Source organism: Strix aluco, chromosome 5 (assembly GCF_031877795.1).
Source record: "Strix aluco isolate bStrAlu1 chromosome 5, bStrAlu1.hap1, whole genome shotgun sequence".
NCBI lineage: Eukaryota > Metazoa > Chordata > Aves > Strigiformes > Strigidae > Strix > Strix aluco.
In genome coordinates this window covers 51,237,753-51,260,511 of record NC_133935.1, presented here as the reverse complement: position 1 = coordinate 51,260,511, position 22,759 = coordinate 51,237,753, and the positions used below count along the sequence as shown (strand labels likewise).

The 22,759-nt window shown below is 39.5% G+C and overlaps 1 protein-coding gene across 3 annotated transcripts; it reads left to right on the top strand.

Moving 5' to 3' along the window:
* Positions 1–9,728: 9,728 nt before the first annotated feature.
* On the top strand, positions 9,729–22,293 carry RXYLT1 (ribitol xylosyltransferase 1). Of its 3 annotated transcripts, none has more exons than XM_074827328.1 (6): positions 9,729–9,983; positions 10,531–10,701; positions 11,709–11,811; positions 17,605–17,919; positions 20,053–20,223; positions 21,302–22,293. In XM_074827328.1, the coding sequence occupies exons 1-6, from the start codon at positions 9,839–9,841 to the stop codon at positions 21,717–21,719; spliced, it is 1,323 nt and encodes a 440-aa protein (XP_074683429.1). In that variant the 5' UTR covers positions 9,729–9,838; the 3' UTR covers positions 21,720–22,293. The 3 variants fall into 3 exon arrangements, with proteins under 3 accessions (XP_074683429.1, XP_074683430.1, XP_074683431.1); XM_074827329.1 differs by lacking the exon at positions 9,729–9,983 and adding an exon at positions 10,193–10,436; XM_074827330.1 differs by lacking the exons at positions 9,729–9,983; positions 10,531–10,701; positions 11,709–11,811 and adding an exon at positions 15,738–15,896.
* The last annotated feature ends 466 nt before the right edge of the window (positions 22,294–22,759 follow it).

Sequence of the window (22,759 nt, the reverse complement as noted above, 5' to 3'; positions counted from 1 at the left end):
TGCTGCAGATCCAGTCCAAGGTGCTCAGTACTCCCAAAAGCCTTTATTCTAATTGCATCTGTTGAAAGGTTCATTGCACAGTGAACAGGCACTGGTGAGAACATCAGTGTTGGGGAATAATCACACTTCATTCTCAGAATGTGGTTGCATTCAGACACATCTATAGTTACATTTGAAACTATATTCTTTCAGACATAGGAAAGGTCATTTCAAGGATAATATTTCTTCCTGAAATTAATTCACCAACATGGTCTTTAAAAGCAGACTGCTTTTATATCTTTCATATCAATCAGGAAGAATATGCATTTGTTATAGCACATCATCCCTCAAATCATAGCAGCATGATAGCACTCCTTGATGTTGTGCTCTTTGTCATGTTTTAGAGAGGTGATGGTTGTCTGAGCACTTCCACATTGGCTGATAAAGGATTATCTCCTGAAAAGATAATACATAGTGGGTTTGGATTTATGTGCAACCACATAAAACATTACTCATAAACTGTCCAGCATGAAGAACCCAAAATAATAGCTCTGATCTTTGAACGCACATGAGGAGAGATGGAGCAGAAGTAGCAAAATGGATTGGCAGTCACAGGACTGCTCACATCCCAGGAAAGGTCTCCAGCCTCTGCTACTGCTGTCCTTTGGAGAAAACCCAAATGAGACAAACAGTAATCCGAGCTCCTAGGTAAGTAAGCAAGATTTGGAAGAAGCCTAAGGAAGGCTCAGATCAGATCTGTTTCAGAAGATCTTGATTTAAATGTAGAGATGGCAGCTTAAAGAGAATGTTTAAAATAAAGAGACAGGGAGCCCTTGAACACCTAAGTTCTTCCATTGTATTTTTTTCCAGTCAGAGGCCAGGTATACTGAAATCAAGATGAGTGAAATGAAATCTCTAGCCCTGTGCTCAGCATTGAGACTAGCAAAACTACAACTTGTGTTAGCCTGTCTTCAAGTCCCAATAGAATTTAATTCATGCAACTTTTGGCAATGAGGTTTTGGGTAAGACACAGTGCCATATATGCAATCCTTGTGTCTGTTTTCATGAGAGTGAAATCAGATTTCAGCAACAACAGATTCTAACAAATTAGCAACAGCTGATTCTTCCTCTTCCTCCAAACTGCAAAACTGTCATTACTGATGCCATTAGAGAAATGTTAAATCAGAAGTCACCATGTAAGAATGACCAGCTACTACAGGGATGAGGGGATGCTATCTAAAATTTAAGCTGTATTTAATAAGAATTTAATATGACTCACTATCTCAGAGCCCTCCTCCAAATATCTGTGTCCTCTATATAACGTATCTGGAGGTCCGGATTTTAAGATTAACAAAAACTGAATCTTAGGTATTCCCTACGTGCTTCACCTCAAAATAATTAGAAGCTCATGGAAAGAATCATAGAAATCTTGGTAGGAAAATACCTCTGGATTTCTCTAGTCCTATCTCCATCTTACAGCAGGACTATAGCCAACACAAGATCAGTCATGGCTTCGCCCAGTTGAGTCTTGAAAATTTCCAAGGATGAAGATTCACAACTTCTCTGGGTAAACTGTTCCAGTGCTATACTACCCTTCTAATGAAATGGTTTATCTTAATGTCCAGCTTGGACCTCCTATGCTGCAGTCTTTGGCTTTCTCACCTTCTCTGAGTAATCTGCCAGTACCAAGAACATTCTAGCTGCAGCATCTTTGTAACTGCCCTTCAAGTAGTTGTAGGCTGCTATTAAATCTCCCTTTACACTCCTTTTTGCAAAACTAAACAATTTCAGCTCCCTAACCTCTCCTCATTTTTTGTGGGCTTATGTGCTGACCTCTTTGCAGCCCTCCACTGGACCCTTCAGTTTCTCCACATCCTTCCTGAGCTCAGGGTCTGTGGCTTCCTCAATGTCAAGAAAATGTATGACTTCCCTGGATCTGCTGGTCACACTTCCCCTAGAGCTGTCAAGTATGCAGTTCATCTCATTTGTAAGGAAAACATTCAGTTGAGTGATAGTCAGTTTGGCATCTACTGTAACACCCATGTTCTTCTGGCAGGGTTCCTGACAGCACATACTGACACACAGGACTACTCAATCCCAGGTGTGAAACTTTTCACTTCTCTTTATTAAACTTTACATGATTTCTGTTGGCCGAATTCTCAATTTTCTCAAGATCTATCCAGACTGAAAGTTCAGCATGCCTGCCACCCACCCTCCTCCCCAGATTAGTAGCATCTGCAAACTTGCTATCTCATCATTCAGGTCATTAATGAAGAAATTGAACAGTATAGTCCTTGTTATGGATCCCTGTGTAATTTTGCTTATTATCAAACACTAACTGGGCACAGAATCACTGATTAGTACTTCTTGAATACTCCTTCTTTGATTTTTACTTCATTATAAATCTACTTTTTAGGCAAGAAGGTCCTCTGTTGAATTTTAGTCTACCTGCACAAGAGGATAGTTTGTTTCTGAGCGCTTAGTATGTTTTCCTTAAAAATTAGCCTGCCATAGTGAGGGACCTTTCCACATTATGGCGGCTTCCCAGGTGATTCTCTCTAGCAATATACAAACAGAATTCTGCTCTCCTAAAGACCAGAGTCCAAACTCCACTGCTTACCATTCTAGCCTTCCTCCAGCTTTTAAGTAATTCATTGCCCTAAATAATTTTAGAAAGACATTTTTTAAAATAACTTGAGATTAAGAATAGGCAAAATTCTTCAGTACTGAAGTCATCAGCCAAAGAAGTGTTGAGTCCCAAAATCCAGAAACTTTGACCAAGTTCCAAACCAGATATGGATGCAATTTCACAAATTCACATATTTCATGAAATATTTCTCCACTTACAGCTAACTGCAATTTCCAAACCTACACTGAATGAAGCCTACTGCAAATCCTTGATACCCAGCCTATAAGTCTTTGAGCCAGAACAACTTTCACACAGACCTGCCCTGTCTCCTGGTAAATCCCCAGATACAGGCAGTGAATAAACTGCGGTTCATATGAATTGTTCAGACAGGTCACACACTGCTGCTCTTTGCCAAGTGATCTACATTCCTTCTCTTATCACCTGTGTAACTGCCATGTAAATGAGGCACATACATGAATATCACAGGAGAAAGTCTAATCAAGTGCCAGAAGCACAACTGTTCATGTGCCAGAGGGAACCACAAACTACAGCTTTAGAATTCCTCCATGAGAGATTACATTGCTTGTGTTCCAGAAATTAATTTTTAAAGAAATTGCAGTTTCAAGTGATTTTTAAGTGGCACAGCAACCACCTCCATTAACACTGTAGACTTTAAATGATCCCTTCTTTCCCATGTAAGCCATGTGATACAGAAACTCAGAGTGACTCACACCACAGTGTGAGGTGCGAATATAGTTTTATTTTAAAATACGGCCAACATTCCTGCTAGTATAAAACCTATTTGTTCTTCCTATAAGAACAAATTCTTTCCCTTGGAATCTGTTAGATGAATGTGATACACAAATATGTCCCTTTATGCTACTCAAAGCAAGAATGGGGGGAGGAGAGATTATAATCCCATCTATCCACAAAGCAATCATTTATGTTATTGAAAAACCTTGAAGATTTATGCAAAAGGCCAATGTAATGGTGCTGGTTTTATAAATATATTTATCTGTCTTAGATTTGTACTTAAGATTGTAAAACCAATGTTTTTTAAGAGGGTTTTCTTTACCCTATTACAATAGCAAATGAGCCATAAGGCTTTTATCTGGGTCAAAACATCCAAAGAAATCTTAAAGGAGCAGAGAACTGACTTTACTGCCTTCCTTCATTATACACTAACTTAACAAAAATACTGGTGATGTGACAGTTATGGGAACAAGGGGAAGCATGGTTGAAGGTAGGCATGGCTAACATCAAACCCATTTGGGTTGTTGGAAAAGTCTAACCTAGCCCTGATACAGACATTAAAAAAGGTGTAAGACATGAAACAGTCTTGGAAAGAGCAGCTGTAAGTCCTTTCTTTGTGTTACAGGAGGAGTCACAGTGTTTTGAATGGCTTTATGCTTTGAGAATAGAATAGAATAGAATAGAATAGAATAGAATAGAATAGAATAGAATAGAATAGAATAGAATAGAATAGAATAGAATAGAATAGAATAGTCTATACAGACAACAGCCTGGAGATACTCTAAATGTAACACATGCCACATGGGAGGAGAACCCTTTGATATCTAAAGAAGTCTTCAGATAGGTATGTCTTGTACCTGAAAGAAACACAGAACTAAATACAGCAGTTGGTTTTCTCATTTCATTAGGCTTAAAAAAAACACTTTATTTTGACACTCCTGCAGTGCATTGATTTCTCAGGAAGAGGCTGTTCTCATTTAAACCAAGAAGCTGCAAGACCACAGGTGGACACCCTCTTCTTTGATCCAGCTGTACCAAAAAAAGAGGTCATTGTCCTTAATTTTTTACCATTTTCAGCAGTTCCTTACCATCACCTCTCTGCCTCAGGCAATCACCCCACTGAGGTGACAGTTCAGCCACTGTAAATTAGTTTCAGGTAAAAGTGAAGTTAACCTGAGCCTGATTCTGCCTGAGGGACAATGTCAGGGTGTATGTGTAGGAACCAGAGCCAGAAGGAAGAAGTATTTCTATTAATCAAGTGGTAACGAGCAGGGGCCGTTACCTTTCTCGTCACAAGAGACCTATCCAGCGAGCAACCTCTGCCAAAGCCCAGGGAAGGGCACTGTCATCTGTGGCCAGCAGAGAGGCCTCTCCCTGGCTTCATATCTTTAATTGCCTCCTGCAGACCTCTCCCTTTCATTCAGCCTTGTATGGTGCAGCCTACCAGGAGACTCAGGCTTTTGTAGAAGAAAAATTGTAACAGCAGCTGCGTACTACGTTCTGCAGGTGGCAGTAGAAAACTCTGCAAACTTCTTAATGAAAACGGGACTAATACGAACAGTAATTATACCTCAGAACCTTTCTGCAGGCATTCTGGCAAAAACTGTCCTCATTCCTAGAAGTCTAACCAATGCTTTCTTTCATTCCTAGCTGTGCTTAAATCCTTGCTCAGGTCTGCATATATTACATGTTGGTCAACACAGTTTTTTAGAACTTCCCAGTGATGTCTGTCAATCAATTCCAACCCAACAGCCAATGAGCAGAGACTAAGATAAGACAAGTAATGCCACAGAATTTAACAACAGGTTTGGTTGGAAGGGAGAAACAGAGACCAAAGAATGATTTATTGTAGGCAGTCATGAGTAGCAAAAACAAGTTTCAGAAAGTGTTGTTTTAAGCATATGTGCAGAAATAATTACTTCTCACAGAGAAAAAAAGCTTTCTTTTACGGCTACTTACTCAAATTACCTGATGTACAGAAGAATGTATTTTGACTTAGGCTTTCAGCCACACTCACAATCTTAATTTTGAAACTCCAGGTTAATTTTCATTTGTTGCAATGAACTCTTGAACAGAATAGGCATTTGTTGAATGTACTTGACGCTTTTGTGCTTTTTTTGTTCTTTTTCCTATCTCTAAATACAGATATTGAACCTGATGATACATCTTTCCCCTGTATCTTTCAATTTACAATGCCTTATAATGGAAAGAACTTGTAATGTTTGTTTGCTGCTCAAAGTCCTTGTAATTAAATAGATTTTCCTTTTTGTTACAACTCTTCCTGTCTTTATTGAGTACCTGTCATTCAAAGAAAACTTTAACTATTTTGTATCAGCTAGGATTCATAACAGTCCCAGAAGTTCAGTTACGAACATTTTATGAGGAGTCAGATGGAGCGCCATAAGACAAGATAATTTGCCACAAGATCATACAGCAAGCTGTCTCAGAGCTAAGAAAGAATCTGTCTCCTGATTTACCAGATATGGGTTCAGGATTTTTTCATGTTCAGCTGCTGCTGTTGGGCTTTTCACCCTCGTCTACACTGTAGGACACGTTTGCTTCTTAATATAAACTAGTAGATATAATTATCTTGTTTGCACAGAGGTCTGAGACATCAATGATGCTCTTGATGTCTCCCCCCTTCTTGTGACATATCACTTGGCTTTTGGTCTTCTACAACACATCAGAAGTTTGTTACAGAGTACTAGGAAGTAGTACTTGCTAGGCCTTTGTAAGCCCCCACAGACACTGTGTATAAAGTACAGGCATTTCCTCAATTCGGTACCTGCTGCATGGTTTTCCATGATTTCAGGGTACTCCATGGTTAAGGTGGTTCCTTCCAGTTTTATGTTCCTATAAATTTTACCTCTGTAGTCCCTAGACAAAGCTCCTACTCTAAGATCTTAATTCATGTAGGCATTCTGTTAAGTCCATCCCCTCACACCCTCTTAGTATATTCTTATCATTAAATATATTCTTAAATCCCACTAGTTTCTATGGGACTTGAGTTTGCATTATAGGAAAACCATTTATCTGAGTCTGTCCTGAACTGGCTGGATATTTTGAACAGGAGCCAAAGCTCTTTTTATAAAATGAATATGCTTTTTTACATTACATACAGCTTTTTCCATCCTGTTTTGCCCATGAAATGAGCCAATGCAACTTGCAATATATACAAGGAATTAACATGAGTAGGAAACGTAAGATTAAGAAGTTATGCTCAGAAAGTATATGCTATTCCTTCTCACACATTTTCACTTCTGCATTTGAATTTCTTTGCATTTGAATTTCTTTCCAAATGATCAAACATTGACATCTACTACAGTTGTTCTAAGACTTTGATTGATATTGCCTGTTTACCACTTCAGTTGGTATGCCTTTCTCCTCTGCTGTAAATAAGACAACTGTATCATCACTATTGTGAAAGTCCCACTGAGCAATGATCACCACTGTTCCAAATCCTGTTCGCTTTCTGCATTTTTTATTGAAATGCATTCAAATGCAGACTTTCAAAACACTATATTTATGAAATGGTCTATAATCCAAACTCTTCTTAGATTAATCCTTCTTGACTTTTTCTTTTCAAGCCTCTTCTGTCATTTTTATAAGAAATTAACTGCAACTGTGTGGGGAGAAGAGAGAACGTTCTAATCATCTTTCAAAGCAGTGCAATAGGAAACCTGTGTTCCCAAATGATTTAACATTTACTTTCTTCTTTGCCCTTAATTCATTTCTATTACCCTCTTCTTTCCTTTTGGCTTTATGTTTATCATACTTTCATTATCATATTCTGTTTTAAATTAAAGTGTTTGTACAAAGGTTTTCTATGAATTTTTGCAACTCAGCACACAGATCCAGTTACTGATACAGTCTAGAAAACAGACTGCAGTTAGAGCTGAAAACAAGTTTAATATCAACAACTATAGACATCATGTCTCTGATGTTCCTGAAGTTTGTGACTGTACCACTTCACTGTGCATTCATACAGACACACTAAGCTAGACAGGGAGGAGAGAAGCTCAGTCTTCATTTCAAAAGCATTTATCTGGTGCACTTTTTCTATAAAATTATAAATCACTATAACCAAAGCAAAGTGGCCATGATGCCTAACAGGAACAAGTGCATTGACCTGCAATTCTACAACAGGTTACTGCTAGTACTGACAAGAGTCATCTGCATTATATGCAAGTTTTAAATGAGTAGGATTTCAATATATAAAGGGGGCTTATAAGAAAGATGAAGAAAAACTTTTCACCAGGGCCCATAGTGACAGGACAAGGGGCAACAGTTTTAAACTGAAAGACATTGGATGTAAGGAAGAAATTTTTTACAATGAGGGTAGTGAGGCACTGGAACAGATTGTCCAGAGAAGTTGTGGATGGCCCATCCCTGGAAGTGTTCAAGGCCAGGTTGGATGGGGCTGTGAGGAACCTGATCTAATGAAAGAAGTTCCTGCCCATGGCTGGGAGGTTGGAACTAGAGGATCTTTAAAGGTCCCTTCCAAATCTTCCAATCCAAACCATTGTATAATTCTATGGTTCTATGAAATCAGGGTTACATTCAGAATTAAGAGCTGGGCTGGAAGAAAGTGGTGACTCAGGCTAATGCAGCCAATCAGAAAGGGATGTCAAAATAAAGGACTCATTGCTGCCACTGTGGGTCATCAGGCTAGATTTCTAGTTCAGTGAGTGTGTAAATCATTAAATTAGATTTAGGACTTGGCAGTGGGATGACCGTAAATTTATTTCAGAAGGGCTGCTATGGCAACTAGTTACATTTTGGTTTGGAGCAAACAGAGGTCCATCAAATAAATTTTAGGTCAGGGATAGAACAAAGTTTTGTGTTTATAAAGGTAAAAAAATTGATCAAGAAAGAATTGCTCCAGTCCAGAGCAGACTGCAGGGTTGTGTTGTGTTATAATCTATACTGTTCTAGACTCTCTGCTTTGGATAGGTGAAGGTCACTGTGACTTGCGGAAACACGACTCCACAACCTATAAGGTTATAAAGTAGGTATGTTTATTCAGCGCTGAGACACACGGGGGATCGCTCCACCACAAACGTGTGTACCTCTCATGGCACCTTGTCTTGGCTTTATGCTACAAAGCATCACATATTCATAATACGCCTATACATATGCATGACCTATCCCCGCTTCGTATTATAATGACCTGAAAGTCTTTTTCATATGTTCCGCCCCGGTCTCCTCCTAGTCGCATCTGTGCAGTGTGTCCCGGTGGTCATGGGCTGGGGTCGCAGAGATGAAGTAGCTCCTCTTCCTCACTGTTGAACTTTTTACCTCGGTTTCTTGCGCAGTCTCTGTAGCCTCCTGGACTCAGGCCGGACCATATGGTTGGTTTTGACCAGTTTTTAGGGCTGTCTTCCTACTCCATCAGGAAGCGTTCCCTCACAGCTTCCATTAATCAAGGTTTCCATATTGTTCTGCTCTCTGGCCCATAGACTGTGATCTATTATCCTATTCAATCTTAGTTATCTTTTAACTAATGGGCCTCTAGCCCCTAGCCTGATCTCTAAGTCTTCCATCTTCATCTCTAAACTAAGTTATACCTTCATTTCTTGAGTGCCTAATTTCTATATTCTATTTTAATTTCCTAGCTCCTCGTCTCAGCTGTGCTTTTGGCTACATTAGGATCACAGTGTTTGAAAACTGGCTGGTAGAGGCTTTACAGAAGTTGTAACATCTAGCCTTAAAAAGGGCTCAAGGATAGCCTAAAATGAACTTCAACATTCTTACTTTGTGACATAACTCGGCTCAGTCAGTCCACAGCTCTCCTCGTTATACAGAGCTCCCACGACTCGAGAGTGCTGTTCACCCATCCATTTACAACCCGGTTACAGACCGCCAGCACACAGCTGCGGGCAGAAGGCGGCAGCTGCTCAGGACCCCCCTGCCTCCCGTGCCCCCCGAGGCACCAACCCACCGGGCACGGATCACAGGAGCTTCCGCCCATGCCGGGACCGTACATCCCGAACGCTAAAGGCAACGGGCGTTTAGGTACATTGGGCAGCCGGAGGTTGTCTGGCACTCCTGAACCGATCTCCCGTGCCTCTGGATCCTGTGCTGCCGACAGCCGTGCGCAGCCCCCAGGAGGAGAGCACACCGCGGCTGCGGGCCGCTCCGCGCCGCTGGGGCAGCCCCCGGCACCGCCCTAACACCCCGCGCCAGCACGACCGGGAAGGACGAGGCCGGCAGTACCGGGCTCTCGGCGCCCAGCCGCCACGGGACAAGTGTCCTCCTGCTTTCGCCGCGTACCTGAGGCTGTAACGGCGGCGCTCGGGGGAACGGGGTGGGGGGCGCTGTGGGGCAGCGGCAGGTCACGTTACGAGGGCTCCAAGCCTCGTCAGCTGGGGACGATGCCCAGGGCCGCGGGCGGAGGCCCCTCCCGTCCCAGCGGGCGCGGCTCCCGCCGCCGCCTCACGGCGCCCCCCGCCGGGGCCTCCGCCCGCGCCGGGCGGCATGCGGGGCACTCGCAAGCGGCTGTGCTCCGCCTTGATCGTCGCTTACGGCCTCTTCTCCCTGTACGCGGCCTACACCGTCTTCCTGCGGCCCCGCCGCCCGGCCGCCCCCCGTCCGCCGCACCGGGACCGCCGCGGCCCGCGAGGTGAGAGCGGAGGCGGGGCCGCTCCGAGCCGCCCTGCCGCGGGCGGGCGGGCTGGCCGGGCAGCTGCGGGGACGGGGGGGCGGGCTGGTGCGGGGCCGACGCCCTTTGTCAGCTCCTGACTGCACCGGAGAGGCCTGGGCGCCCCCGGAGCCGGGGGAGCGGCGGCGCCACCCCGCGCTGTTGTCCCCGGCCTGGAAAGCCCGGGCCAGGCCGAGAGCAGCGCCTCGTCTCCCAGCGCCTCTGCTCGGCAGCGCCGCGGCGGGCGGCGCCCGGAAGCAGCTCCTGAGGGAGAGCGGGGCCACGGCCGTAGCCGGGGTCCCCTTCGCCGCTGCCGGGGCCCCGTTCGCCGCTGCCGGGCCTGCGCTGTCGGCGGCTATTTCCCCAGCGCTTCGTGAGGCACCGGGCCGCGGGGTAGGCGGTGTGCCCGGCCCGGGGCGGCGGGAGCGTTGTCAGGTGCTGCTTGAAACGGAACTCAAGAAAATCGGTCATTTTTCTAAACTCGGAAATCTGTTCTTTTTTTATGTAAATTACGCTTTTGGTTTCTTAGATCATGTTGCCTTGGGAAATGAAGAGTGGAATCCGTGGGAAGGGGACGAGAAAAATGAACTGGTTGCTTCCCAGCAAAGATATGAAGCTAATCTTAAGATGATAAAAAATGCAAGATCTCACCAAGAACAAACCAGGCTTAGAGTGCAGATTTGGGGCAAAGCAGCAATTGGTAAGCAGATGTAATCAATGTCTATCTATCACAACCTTTCTGATACAGTACTTTTCTCTGCTTTTTTTTTAATGACTAAAAGCTATGTATATGATTAAATAATATGGGTATCTGTACATGAAGATCGTGAAAGAAGTGGTAGCTGTTACTCCAGATTTATGTTGATACCAGTATAGGAGCAGTTAGACTCCAGCTTCTTTGTATCAATTCTTTCCAAGGCTGTTTTTCACATCTGTCAAAGAAAATGGCTCAAATGGCAGAGAAATACAGTTACTTTTTGAATCCAATCTAGCTGACAGTACTTGGCTAAACCAGAATATTTGTTTTTGTCACATTTACACTTTGTAAAATAAAGCATCGCACAGTGAGAAACAAGGCATTTTCTATACTGCAGTACTACTGCCACTGATGGACTTGGAAATTCTTCTGTTGTAGAATACACTGAGTTTCCACTCTACATAAACAGGGGGCCAAGGTCCTCTCAGGTTCTTTAACTACTGCTGAAGACATACCATTGTTCTTATTTTAGCTTTTTTGAAAATGTAAAATTTTCAGCTGCAGTTGAACTTTCATGTAGCATTGTAGAACACATTGGTATGTTACATGGTGACGCAGTCTATCACAAAAATTGAATGTGTTTCACAAAAGCTTCAGATAAGTATGCTTGTCCTTAAAATGCTGATTAATATTTGCTCATTTTTAAGTGGTATGTGTATGAAAAGAGATGATAACAGAAGTGGTAATGTGTTATATTGTCATCGACTGATGCTTTGACAGCCAAAGAATCTTTTTAAATGCCCCAATGTGTGAAAAATTCATCCTAACTAATTTGAAGTCATACAGAATTTGGGAAGCAATGAACATACTATATAAAAAGTTCTGACATTTCTTTCCCAAGTTCTTATGTTGTTATGCTTTTTTATCTCCCAGAAATACTTTTATGTGCTAGGAGAGTAGAGTAGGCAAGATCCGTGCGTTCAAATTCTCCATTGTATCTTCATTTATAGGTCTTTACCTTTGGCAACATGTTTTTGAAGGGCATCTTGAGCCAGCTAATGTGACTGCACAGTGGAGAGAAGGAAGCCAAAAAGCAGGAAAAACGTATTTCAGGTACTAGCTGCATGATGTTGACTTCAATTGTGTTAACTTTAGCAAACAATGCATTGGAAAGCTAAAGAACATGGTAAGATGCACTGGTGCATTATTTTGTGTATCTCAAAGTTGCAGTTATTTTAATATCAGTTGCAAATACTTCAATTTTGTCATGTTTTGATAACTATGGAGTATGCACACAACTTCTCATTCAAAATTATCATATATTCATGGAAACACATACTTGATAAAACCAGCAAATTCTAGCCCAAACGTATCATTATTAAAAATAGAAAACTAGGGAGCAATTTCATCTGATGTTTTATGAAGATTGGTGTATTTGAAAGAAGTGTGGGAAGACTTACCAATGCTGAGAGGGAGGGCAGCCAAGAGACCTCAGGGGGGGAGGGGGAATACAACCCTGATAAAAGTCTTAAGAACTGGGGTTTGGAGCTGACAGTTGATTGGAAGACGCTTGGGGTTTTGAGGCAAGAAGATGTCTCCTGCTATTTGGTTTCTGTTGTATTCAGGGAAGAGGGACTTCACTCATTCATTCATAAACAGGATTGTATCAAAGCAATAATTTGTTTCTATTTATAACAAAAACAATCTGTGAGACCTAGCATCTAGTTAACTACTTGATTTGCAAAGCAAAATTTTATATGTAAAGGAAGATTACATTTGAAGCCTTGTTTGCTTTAAAAATGTATTTTGATCTGTGATCATGCATGTTTTAAAACTATTGTCAAACATCTATATTATTTAGTGAATGATACAGAACTTTTCTCTAACATCCTATTTAATACCATTTTTAAGGCTTTCTGATAAGATACAGTGAAAGCTGAAGGATTTTTCATCTATTTGGCCAGTCTGCCAGTCCTACAACATTTAATCACTTGCACCAGGACCCATCTGTTTAAGTTTTCTTTTAAAGCATAAATGACACACTTAAGTGAATTTAAATTCTGAAAAATGTGATGCTTCAGTTTTTTCCTTGCACAATAAGACAGGGTGTTCTAGATGAAATTTGCAGATAATGTTTGAAGTCAATATGTGATTGTGAATTGAAAGGGTTTTTTTAAGAGATCACAGAAGTTATCACTTCGAATTGTTTATCAAGGTATCTGACTGTGTACATGGTACTGGCCATAGAATCTTTCCAGTAATGCCTGCATCACATTCATAAGTGATTTTAAAACATGTGTTCTAGAAAGACACATAGACTTGATTTAAACATAGTAATTATTAAAGAGTCTGTCTTACATCTAAGAAAATAGAGGTAATGACATACTGTTTAAAAAAAGTAGCTGTATTCCTTGTCTGCAAATACAACCTGATCCTACAAGATTAGGGAATCAACTATGAATGATGCTACTGCATCTTGGTAGTCTTCCTGACAGAGAAATAGAGCTTTCCATTCACGGATTTGGAGAAAGGATACAATACTTTCTTTGAATAGAGAGCAGTGCCTGTAGTGTTATCTTGATGGGAAGAGACATTTTTGTTTCCAGAATTAGAATCTCAGAAGCTGTAGAAATCAATGACACTCTACCAGATAGATTGTCTCCTTGGTAAGGACATGAGGATTTTTTTCAAGCCCTTGCTTTTCATGTTTATAATATGAAAATAATTTGCTGCACTTAATGAGTCTGTCACTTGACTGATTATGGTCATTTTCTCTCTGGTGTGCCTGTTTCAGATGAATAATAACCTCACATGGTTCCTTAGGGTAAGCACGTCTCAAAGAAAAACTTCTATACTAAGCATTTAAATATCTTCTTGTTATGTTTAGAGGAACCAGGGAAAATAGAGTCTTTGTTTTAACTTCAACTTGGATGCTAGATCCCATAAAAATATAAAGTTTTAAGTTTGGTACCTACAGAACAGAGGTTAAAATTTGACAGACTGGTAGGAACTTGTGCAAAGTGTAGAAAATATGCAAATATAACTGTTATTTTAATCATTAGGATTCTGAAATTAAATAGCTGAAGTTCGACTTCTTACTGAAATTAGAAATGTTATTTTGTATTTTTGTGTGAGGAAGAATTAGTACATGATTTTGGCTGCTCACTGGTTATAAGATTGTCTAGAATTGTTGACTTCTTTGTTGCCTGGCTGAGGTGAATTATCTCCATTTGATTACTAGATGAGGCTAGAGGGAACTAGCTGAGGTGACATATTTGGAGAATATGTGCTGCTGTGCAGTTTTTTTGTGGTAGGTTTAATGATTGTTAAAACACAGAACTCCCATGAATATTTTTAAAGACTATCAAACCTAAAGACACAAAAATGCCAAAATATCACTTGAACACAGTTGCATGAATAAACCCGGTTTGTATATTTATGATGGAGAATACATATTTAATATAGATTTTGATGGCTTTGACTTTTTACTGAAGAACTTACATAAAGAATACTAGAAGTATCAACTTCTACATGAAATGCAGGGACATTTTTTTAAAAACATGGGTGAAGGAACTGCATAGCTGTGGATTTCAGTGACGTGCTGGTAATTCATACAAGAAGTAGGAGAGCAGAGTTTAGCACTTTTCTTGACCTGAAGCAATTCATATCCTTCTCTCCTGTCATCTAGGAGGATGTTGTAGAGCAGGGAGTTTCAAACTTGTTACCTCTTCTCAGTAAGTTAGAACATTCCTAAATTTCTGTTCCACTGAGAGTCACACCCTCCCTGTTTTAACATTCAGTGCTGCCTTCCCCCAGTCCCTGTTAGCCCCAGTTGTTCAACAGTTCTTCAGTCCCATTCTCCTGTCCTTCTTTCGCAAATTGCAACCATCTTGATTCATGCCAGAATGAAACCATGTTGGTCAACAAAGTTAACGAGCGAAGGTTTCTTTACTTGTCAGAGGATTCTGCCAAGGATAGCTTGTGGCAATTTAGTTTCCTTAATAGCCTTTGGTGAAGCATTTTGAAAATCTAAATACGCTGTGTCTACTGGATCCCCTTTATCTGTATTCTTACTGACCCACTCACAGGTTGCCATCAGATCAGTGAGACAGGATTACTCATTTCCAGCATTGTTTATCCACATATGTGATCAGTGATCTTACCTTTCGGTAAGACCTAGTGGTCTTACTGTTTATTACAGACTCTTCCAGAGAGGGAGTTCATACTGACTGGTCTGCTCCAGAGTCCTCTCAAGTTGTTTTTGTAGGCGGGAGTGACACTGGTGGAGCCTTTCTCATCAGTCATAGTGGCTCTTCATAATGATAGCTGCACACCTTTGGCAGTAGTTCTGCAATTTTGTTCCTTTAGAACTCTCAAGTGAATGCCATCCAGGTCCAAATCCTTCAGTCAGATTAATACTTGTGGTGTTTTCTTGCTGAAGAGAATGAGTTAGGTGCAGGCATCTTTTCTGCTATGGCTTTGTCATCCCATTTTAAACACTTTTTAAACTGTTGTCCCCCTGGTTCTGTAGCTGTCTTTTTGGTATACTTTCTATATATTTTGGTTTTCATATATTAAAAGAATCTTTACCTGTCAGCCAGAACATCCTTTTACAAGGTGTTTTTCAAATTGCTTTTAGCCTTAATTTTCTGTTTGCATTTCATAAGCAGTATTTTATGAGCTTGGTGTCCTCCTTGTTTGGGCAAGCTTTTCATTGTTTTCAATGCTGACTTTTGCCCTTTGACAGTCTCCCTAACTTTTCTGTTAAGCCATACAGGTTTTGGGGGGACTGTTTCCTTTTTGGATTGAGGCACACAGCATGCCTGGGCTTCTAAAACACTGGTTTTGAACAGCCTACAAGTTCTTTGCAAGCTTCTTGTTGGGCTACTCCTTTCAGAGTTCTCTTCTTGATTCTCTCATTTTTAAATAATTTCTTTACTGCATATGGAATATCTCTACTCTGGATGTATTTGGTATGTTCTCTCCTCTGCCGTGTTAAACTTAATCATATTGCTATTACAGAATGGCTGTCTGACTAACACCTTTGGAATTAGGTCTGGAAGACCCAGTCTGGAATAGCTTCTTTTCATATGGGTTCTACGACTAGAAAGGAAAAACAAGGACTTTATAGGAAGCAAGTCATTTATTGAGTCCAAAAATATGTAATCTCCCCATACCATCCTTGATCTAGCCTTCATGTGAGTAGTGAAAATCTCTTATTACTACTGCCTTAATTTGACAGTTTCTCTAATCTCCCTTACGTTTCCCAGTCCCAACTGTGTTCTGATGGGGAGTTAATAGTACAACCTTAGCACTGTGTTTTTATTATTCAAGTATGGGGTTTCCATAGTGTTTCTTTTTTTCCCCACTGTAATTTTATGCCGTTAAACTTTCCTACACACAGGTTATTACACATCCTGTTATTCCTATAAAGTTGATAGCCTCGCAACACTGTGTCCATAGATAAAAACTCTTTTCCTCCAGGTGTCTTTTAACAAGGTGGTCACTGGATTGACTATGTATCCTATTTACTATTTTAGGCATTCTGATGCTCTCTTATGAATCCCAGTGATTCTTTTGTCTGTTAAACCGAGTGGAGTCTTTTATCATTGTCTGTTAAACTTTGGTTTTAAGTTTTAACCTGACTTACATTTAATCTCTTAGAAGTCCTGATTCCAAATCATGATTCTCATGAATCTTGGCTCCAAAATATCCCACTGCCACCAAGTGAGCAGCATGTTGGTTTGACTCAGATTTAGAATATGCTTGCCTAAGGTCAGTCTGCTTCAGATAACCTCGCTGGAGTAGTTTTTACAGCTTTTGCTGTGAATTTCCTCAATAAGCCCACTTGAACTGGAACTAGCTGTCAATCTCAGCACTTCATGAGTTAAAACTCATGGTTATTCTAAATTAGTTAAAACTCATGCTCATTCTAAATTAAGTTTTGCTGGTAGCCAAAAACCTGTAGTAATGCAGCACACCTAGAAAACTAACACTTAATTGACTCCTGGGGAAAAAAAAAAAAGCTTTTTTTCCTCTCCCCTCTTTCCCAAGCTGTGTAATCACTAACGGTTTGAGTTCAGTCAAAAGTCTGTTAACACAGCAGTTAACTGAAGAGCAGGAGCTGGCAAATGTTGGCTTGTTTCATTGCAGTCACAAATGGTTGTTGTCAGATACTTGTAAATGATTAGTGATTTAATGATTTTGCTACATGATTGAAATTTCTGTGTTAAATACATTGTGAAAGATCTAGAAATGCAGTTTTCTACCTAAAATGTTTGTGCTTATTAGCTTCTATCAGAGCCTCAAGTTTTGACCTGGGTCACACAAGCAACATAATTTTCCATTGAGATTAATACCTCTTGTGTTAGAAATTCTACTCGGTATCAGATGACGCAGTGGTTTTTTGGTCTAACCTAAAAGTAGTATGCCAGACCAGCTAACTGTCCCTCATAATGATACCTGGTTTTAACTCTTACAGGTTTTTGGGAGGGCCCCTCTCTTGTTCTAACACAGTATTCGTTGGTTATTACTGGAATTAAGAAAAAGTTTGAGCTTTAGTGAACATCAGAGTACATCCTTTTTTTAAAGTTGATTGATTTACCCATATTTTGATGTTTGAATATGGTAGTAGTTCTGATTTATTGACAGAATATCTTATTTTCATTTAAGTCTAAATCCCCTTTTTCCTAAATAAAGATGAAGTCAGCTTCATTCCTGTGTTAAACTGTAGATACTATCAACAGAAATGGTTACAGTTGCACAGTTACTTTGCAGTATATTGCATTCACTTTATTGAAGAAAAAAAAAATATCTGGAGTACAGATTGTATAGTAAGGATGTTTAGAGGATTATGGTCAATAATTTTCTTAAGGGTGTTTACTGTTTGTATTTTGGTTTTCACAGCTTCATCACTGGTCCGTCTGTAGTTCCTGGCTACTTCTCAGTTGAAACTGAAAATGTTGTGCTAGTTCTGAATGGAAGAGAAAAAGCAAAGATCACTTACGCCACTCAGTGGTTGCATTATGCACAAACATTAATTCAGACTCACAAAATACAGCATGTAGCAGTTGTGCTGCTTGGAAATGAGCAGTGCAGCAACGAATGGATTCAACCATACCTGAAAAGAAATGGAGGATTTGTAAATCTACTCTTTGTAACATATGACTATGCGTTCGTAAATGAAGAAGATATTTTCCAGTGGCCTTTAGGAGTGGCTACGTAAGTGCTATAAACACAAATTACAATTGAAACTTAATTGTTATGCATGAGGTATGGAAAAATATATCTGAATGTTAGTGCTGATACCCAAAACAATTCTAGTAAGTAAACTGTAGAACATGATCCTATTAATGATTTTCTAAGTGAAGTGTGGGAATCTTTGGGAATTGCATTTAGCAATAAAAATGATAACAGGAAAAGAATGCTAGGATTTAGGGAGCTTTAAAAAAATGAACCTGTGTCTGGTGGGGTTTTCTGTTGTTTATTGTTCCTTGAGTAGATTTGCTCCTGAGATTTATAATAAATGCTGATGTAATATGTACCAATGACATGGGAATTTAAAAGATATTTATGTAATTAAGTTCCAACAACTGCTTGTTTAGGAAAGGAAAGGGATGGTACTGGTGGTACATTTTTTAACCCCTGTTATGACTCTCAAAAGGAAATTGTATGCCTCCCATTTGTAATTAGTATACTCCAGTATCACAGTAACATAACCTGGCTTAACTGGTTACTCACAAACCATTTTTGTTATACTTACTGCTCAAATTATTTATGTGGAGTAGATAAAGGTTTGGTTCAGTCAGATGCATTTTTACTCCTTACAGAGTTAATACTGTTTTAGCTACTTATCAGAATACAGAATTATTTTCATATTTTATGTTGAATTTGAATTCAATATCCTGTATTGAGCCAGTTGGCAAATGGATGGAGTTTTTATACATAGCTTGAACTTGCTCACAGTGTCATTGAAATACACTAAATTTTGATTCCTGATGGTGTCAGAAAATTGATGGCATTGTAAGTTCCTAAGCAAAAAGAACTTGAGTTTTGAGATGCACAGATTAAGGTGACAGATAACAGAAAGCAACAACAGTTACAACAGTATACCAGGGTGCGAAGCTGTGTGGAGAAAGATAGATCAGATATCAATCAGAATGGGGGTTTTCAGCCCGTGATCACCAACAGTTTTAAAAATTGTGATTAAAGGTATGCAAATGTGCCAGATTTTCAAGTGAAGAGGGAAAATAAAGGTGTTGAATCCTGCAGAAATATTTGGCATGAAGAAGAAAACGGTTTTCTGAAAGTTAATTAACATTCATCACACAGGAGGAGAACAAGGAAAGGACTCTTCCATCAAAATTTGGGAAGGTGAAGAAATTGAATATGTCTTCAGAACTATTAAAGGCAATGAAGAAATTACTGAGATGAAGTAGAGACTGCCTTTGAAAGCAGTAAAGAATTGGGATCAGGGTATAGTTTTTCTTACAAAAAAGAAACAACAGGGAAGTATAACAGTGATCCATCAAAAATAGTGACATCAGAAGGAATATGTATGTTAATTTGACAATGCAAAGGAGCAGAAACTTTCTTAATATTCATCTGTTCCAGAAAAAATACTAACTTTATGTAATGAGAAAGTTAGTGTCAACTCTTCAGCTGAAACAGTGTTTCACTGGTGACTAAAGTAAGTGGTGTAAGATTTGAGGAACCAGTCAAAAAAAAGAAAAATGCCTGATGTGATGAAACATGTCTAAAAGGATGGCATACAGCTTACATTGGATCTCAGAATGTTAAATTGGTTTTGTTGAATCCAAAAAGGCAAGTTAAATAGCTTGTATGATAAGCTTATTTAGTAACCAGAAGGTTAGATTAATGAAGTCCACCCAGATCAAAGTGAGATTTTCCTTTGAGAGGTTACCAGTGGTATTTTCAGTTAAGTGTGCCTAGAGATTAACATAGCTGAGACTTAAACTCCATAGTTACCATTAGCCTGGCCGTTTCAGTCAAAACTAGTGGTTGCGTCAAGAACAGCTGCTTTTGAAAAAGCATGTTTCTGAAGGACATTTTATAACATGCACGCATAATATCTCTGATGTTGAAAGCAGACATAAGTATTCTGGAAAGCCTCTGAGAGAGTGGAGGGGCTCAGTGGAGAGAGTAAAGGGAATAAAAACCTTTAGGACAGGACTTGCACTGGTTTGCTTTTGGGTCTGTCTGTTTTTCTAGATGTGGATTGGCAACAAATAGGTGGCTTTAGTCTTAGAATCTCCTGCAGTAAAGATGAAATGGTGCAAACTATTTTTTCTTCGACATAAAAGCATACAGTCTAATGGTACATTGTTTTTACAGGTACAGAAATTTTCCAGTTATAGAACCCAGCTGGTCAATGCTACATGATCCAAGATCATATATATGTAATTTCTTAGGAACAGTTTATAAGAACTCTTCTAGAGAGGCTCTAATGGAAATTCTGAAGCAGGATGGGCTTGACAAACTTTGCTGGATTGCAGCCAGAGAACAGTAAGACTATGATTTACTTCATGAAAATACTCAGACTTTTTTGCCTGGTTCATTATTACCAATCCTTTCTTGAGTGTTAAAAAATGCTACAAATAAAGGTACCCAGTCATAATTAAAACAGAGAACATTGCTGAGACTCTTTGTGTAGGTCTTCATAACGCAATGGACTTTCTGTTGCTATATTTTACCTAAAGTGTATTTTTAAATACATAGAAAAATGTCCTATGTATACTACATATAAGGACCATCTTTTTTTTTCTTACATACGTTTGATTATGGTGGGTGAAGAAATATTTGTCTTGCACCTTGTGTGTATTAATATCTTAGTAGAAGAAAAAGCTGTGTTTTGTTGGGTTCCATATAAGAGTGGATTTAATCTGTACAGTGCGGCTCTTTTATTTCAAGTAGGTAGAACAGATCTTTTGACCAACAGTAATAGGGTTCTGATTGTATTTCTTAATTTTGCCAAGCAACACCTATAAAATGTTTGATAGCAGACACAGTAGTGCTTAGGAAGACCTCAGCTACCCTGATAAAGAATCTCAAGAGACAGATTGTATCTGTGACATAAACTCTTATTTCACAGATGTTCTGAGGCACTTCAGGCAGATGGATTCAGGTTAATGGATTGTTTTACATCCTAACTTTTGAAGAGACAACCTCTACTGACTTAAAGTATTTGAGGCCAAAAACTTCATTAAAAAGTCCATCAAGTGTCTCCCTGTATGTCTATTTCTGAACTGTGCTGTGAAGTAAATTGACATATGCATCATTCAAGTCATGCAAAAGATGTAAAGTGGTGTTTGTTTGCCTCTTACACTTCTAAGTATTAATAATTTCCTAAAGGGACCATATGTAAAAAGTGTTACAATCTATTTTTAATAGTGACATTGTCAATACATCTTTAGAAGACTCTTTAAGACTAGTTAGGACTAGAAGTAAAAGCCTATTGATTATGTGTGTAATATAAAATTCTTGCATTTTCAGTTTTATAAATAATTGAAATTAAAGCATATCTCTACTTTTTCATTGCAGTGCCTGAGAAGAATGTTAATTTTGAACCCCTTTACTTTCCTAGGTGGCAGCCTCAAGAGACAAATGAAAGTTTCAAAAACTATCAAGATGCCTTGCTGCAGAGTGATTTGACATTGTGCCCAGTGGGAATAAATACAGAATGCTATAGAATTTATGAAGCTTGTTCGTATGGATCTCTGCCTGTTATAGAAGATGTAATGACACCGGGTGATTGCGGAAATTCATCAATGTACCACAGTGCTCCATTACAATTATTAAAAACCATGGGGGCTCCATTTATCTTTATTAAAAACTGGAAAGAGCTTCCTGCTCTTCTAGAGAAAGAAAAAAAAATGAGCTTACGAGAAAAGATTCAAAGGAGAAAAAAGCTTATAGAATGGTATCGAAACTTCAAAGCATGGATGAGACAGAAATTCATTAATACTTTGGAAAATTCATTTCTGTCCAGTGATAAAGGATAAATTGTCCCTTTTGAAAATCTAGAATAGATTGAAAGCTTAATTTCCATTAACCTTCCAAGGAAGCTTTTATACAAAAGAAATCTCACAGGGCAGATGCATTCCTTTTGAAGTCAACAGAATTGCTCTAGCTTGGCCAGAGAGCTATGTTTGGCCCTCCATCCTTAGCAATTTTCAGAGAGATTGTTGACTTAGCAGGATGGTAGTCTGTAAGGATGACAACGATTTTATGACTGTTTTTACAATTTTCATATTGGTGTGTGACCTGATAAATTTTTTTTTAGGAGAGTATCTTTGAACATGTGAACTTGTTAAAATCCAACATAAGTACAACAGTTGTGTTTGAAGAAAAGAGAAGAATGAAAGCTGTATGGTACAGAGTAATTTATTATGTAGATTAAAGAAGAAAAGTATGATTATAGCCAGAGTGCAGGTTTAGCACAGTCATTAAGATATATCCTGGTAAGTGCTTGTTTTGAAAATTAACTGTTTCCTTGATTGACATTTCATTTCCAAGGAAGTGGTCATAAAGCTAATTAAACACTGTGGAATAAAAATATGTATTTCAAGGTAAAAATCGAGGACTCTTTCTTAAAAATGTTTCATAGCAGTGTGTTTCTCCTTTAATGACAGATACCGAAGTTTCCTTCTACCATTTCCATTTAGTCTTGGGACATAACTTTTTGAAGTGCCGCTGCGGGAGCATTCGTTACCTGCAGTTACAGCTGCACATTCTGAACACCGGGCCTTAAACATGAATCTGTAGCTTCTCTGATTTGTCAAAATCTGCTGAAACTTGTCAGCTCCAAAAGATGGCAGAAGTATAATATTGCGTGTTTGTGATACTACACGTACAACAAAGTTTCAACAGTTTTCGTTAAATGTAGCCAAAGGGATCTGCTACTGTCCTTGTACATGAGAAATGAGTGTGTGCTATTATCTCCAGTGTGTTTGGCTGGTCAGGGTTACTGCATACACAACACTGGTGTACCGAAGGGGGAGGTAATAACCAGTCTTCTGTCTTTGAATATCAGCGTGCCATG

Coding starts and splice junctions, on each gene's coding strand:
- RXYLT1 (XM_074827328.1), top strand. CDS start 9,839: ATGCGGGGCACTCGCAAGCGGCTGTGCTCCGCCTTGATCGTCGCTTAC. Junction 10,702..11,708: donor TTGGGGCAAAGCAGCAATTG/GTAAGCAGATGT, acceptor CTTCATTTATAG/GTCTTTACCTTTGGCAACAT. Junction 17,920..20,052: donor TGGCCTTTAGGAGTGGCTAC/GTAAGTGCTATA, acceptor TTGTTTTTACAG/GTACAGAAATTTTCCAGTTA.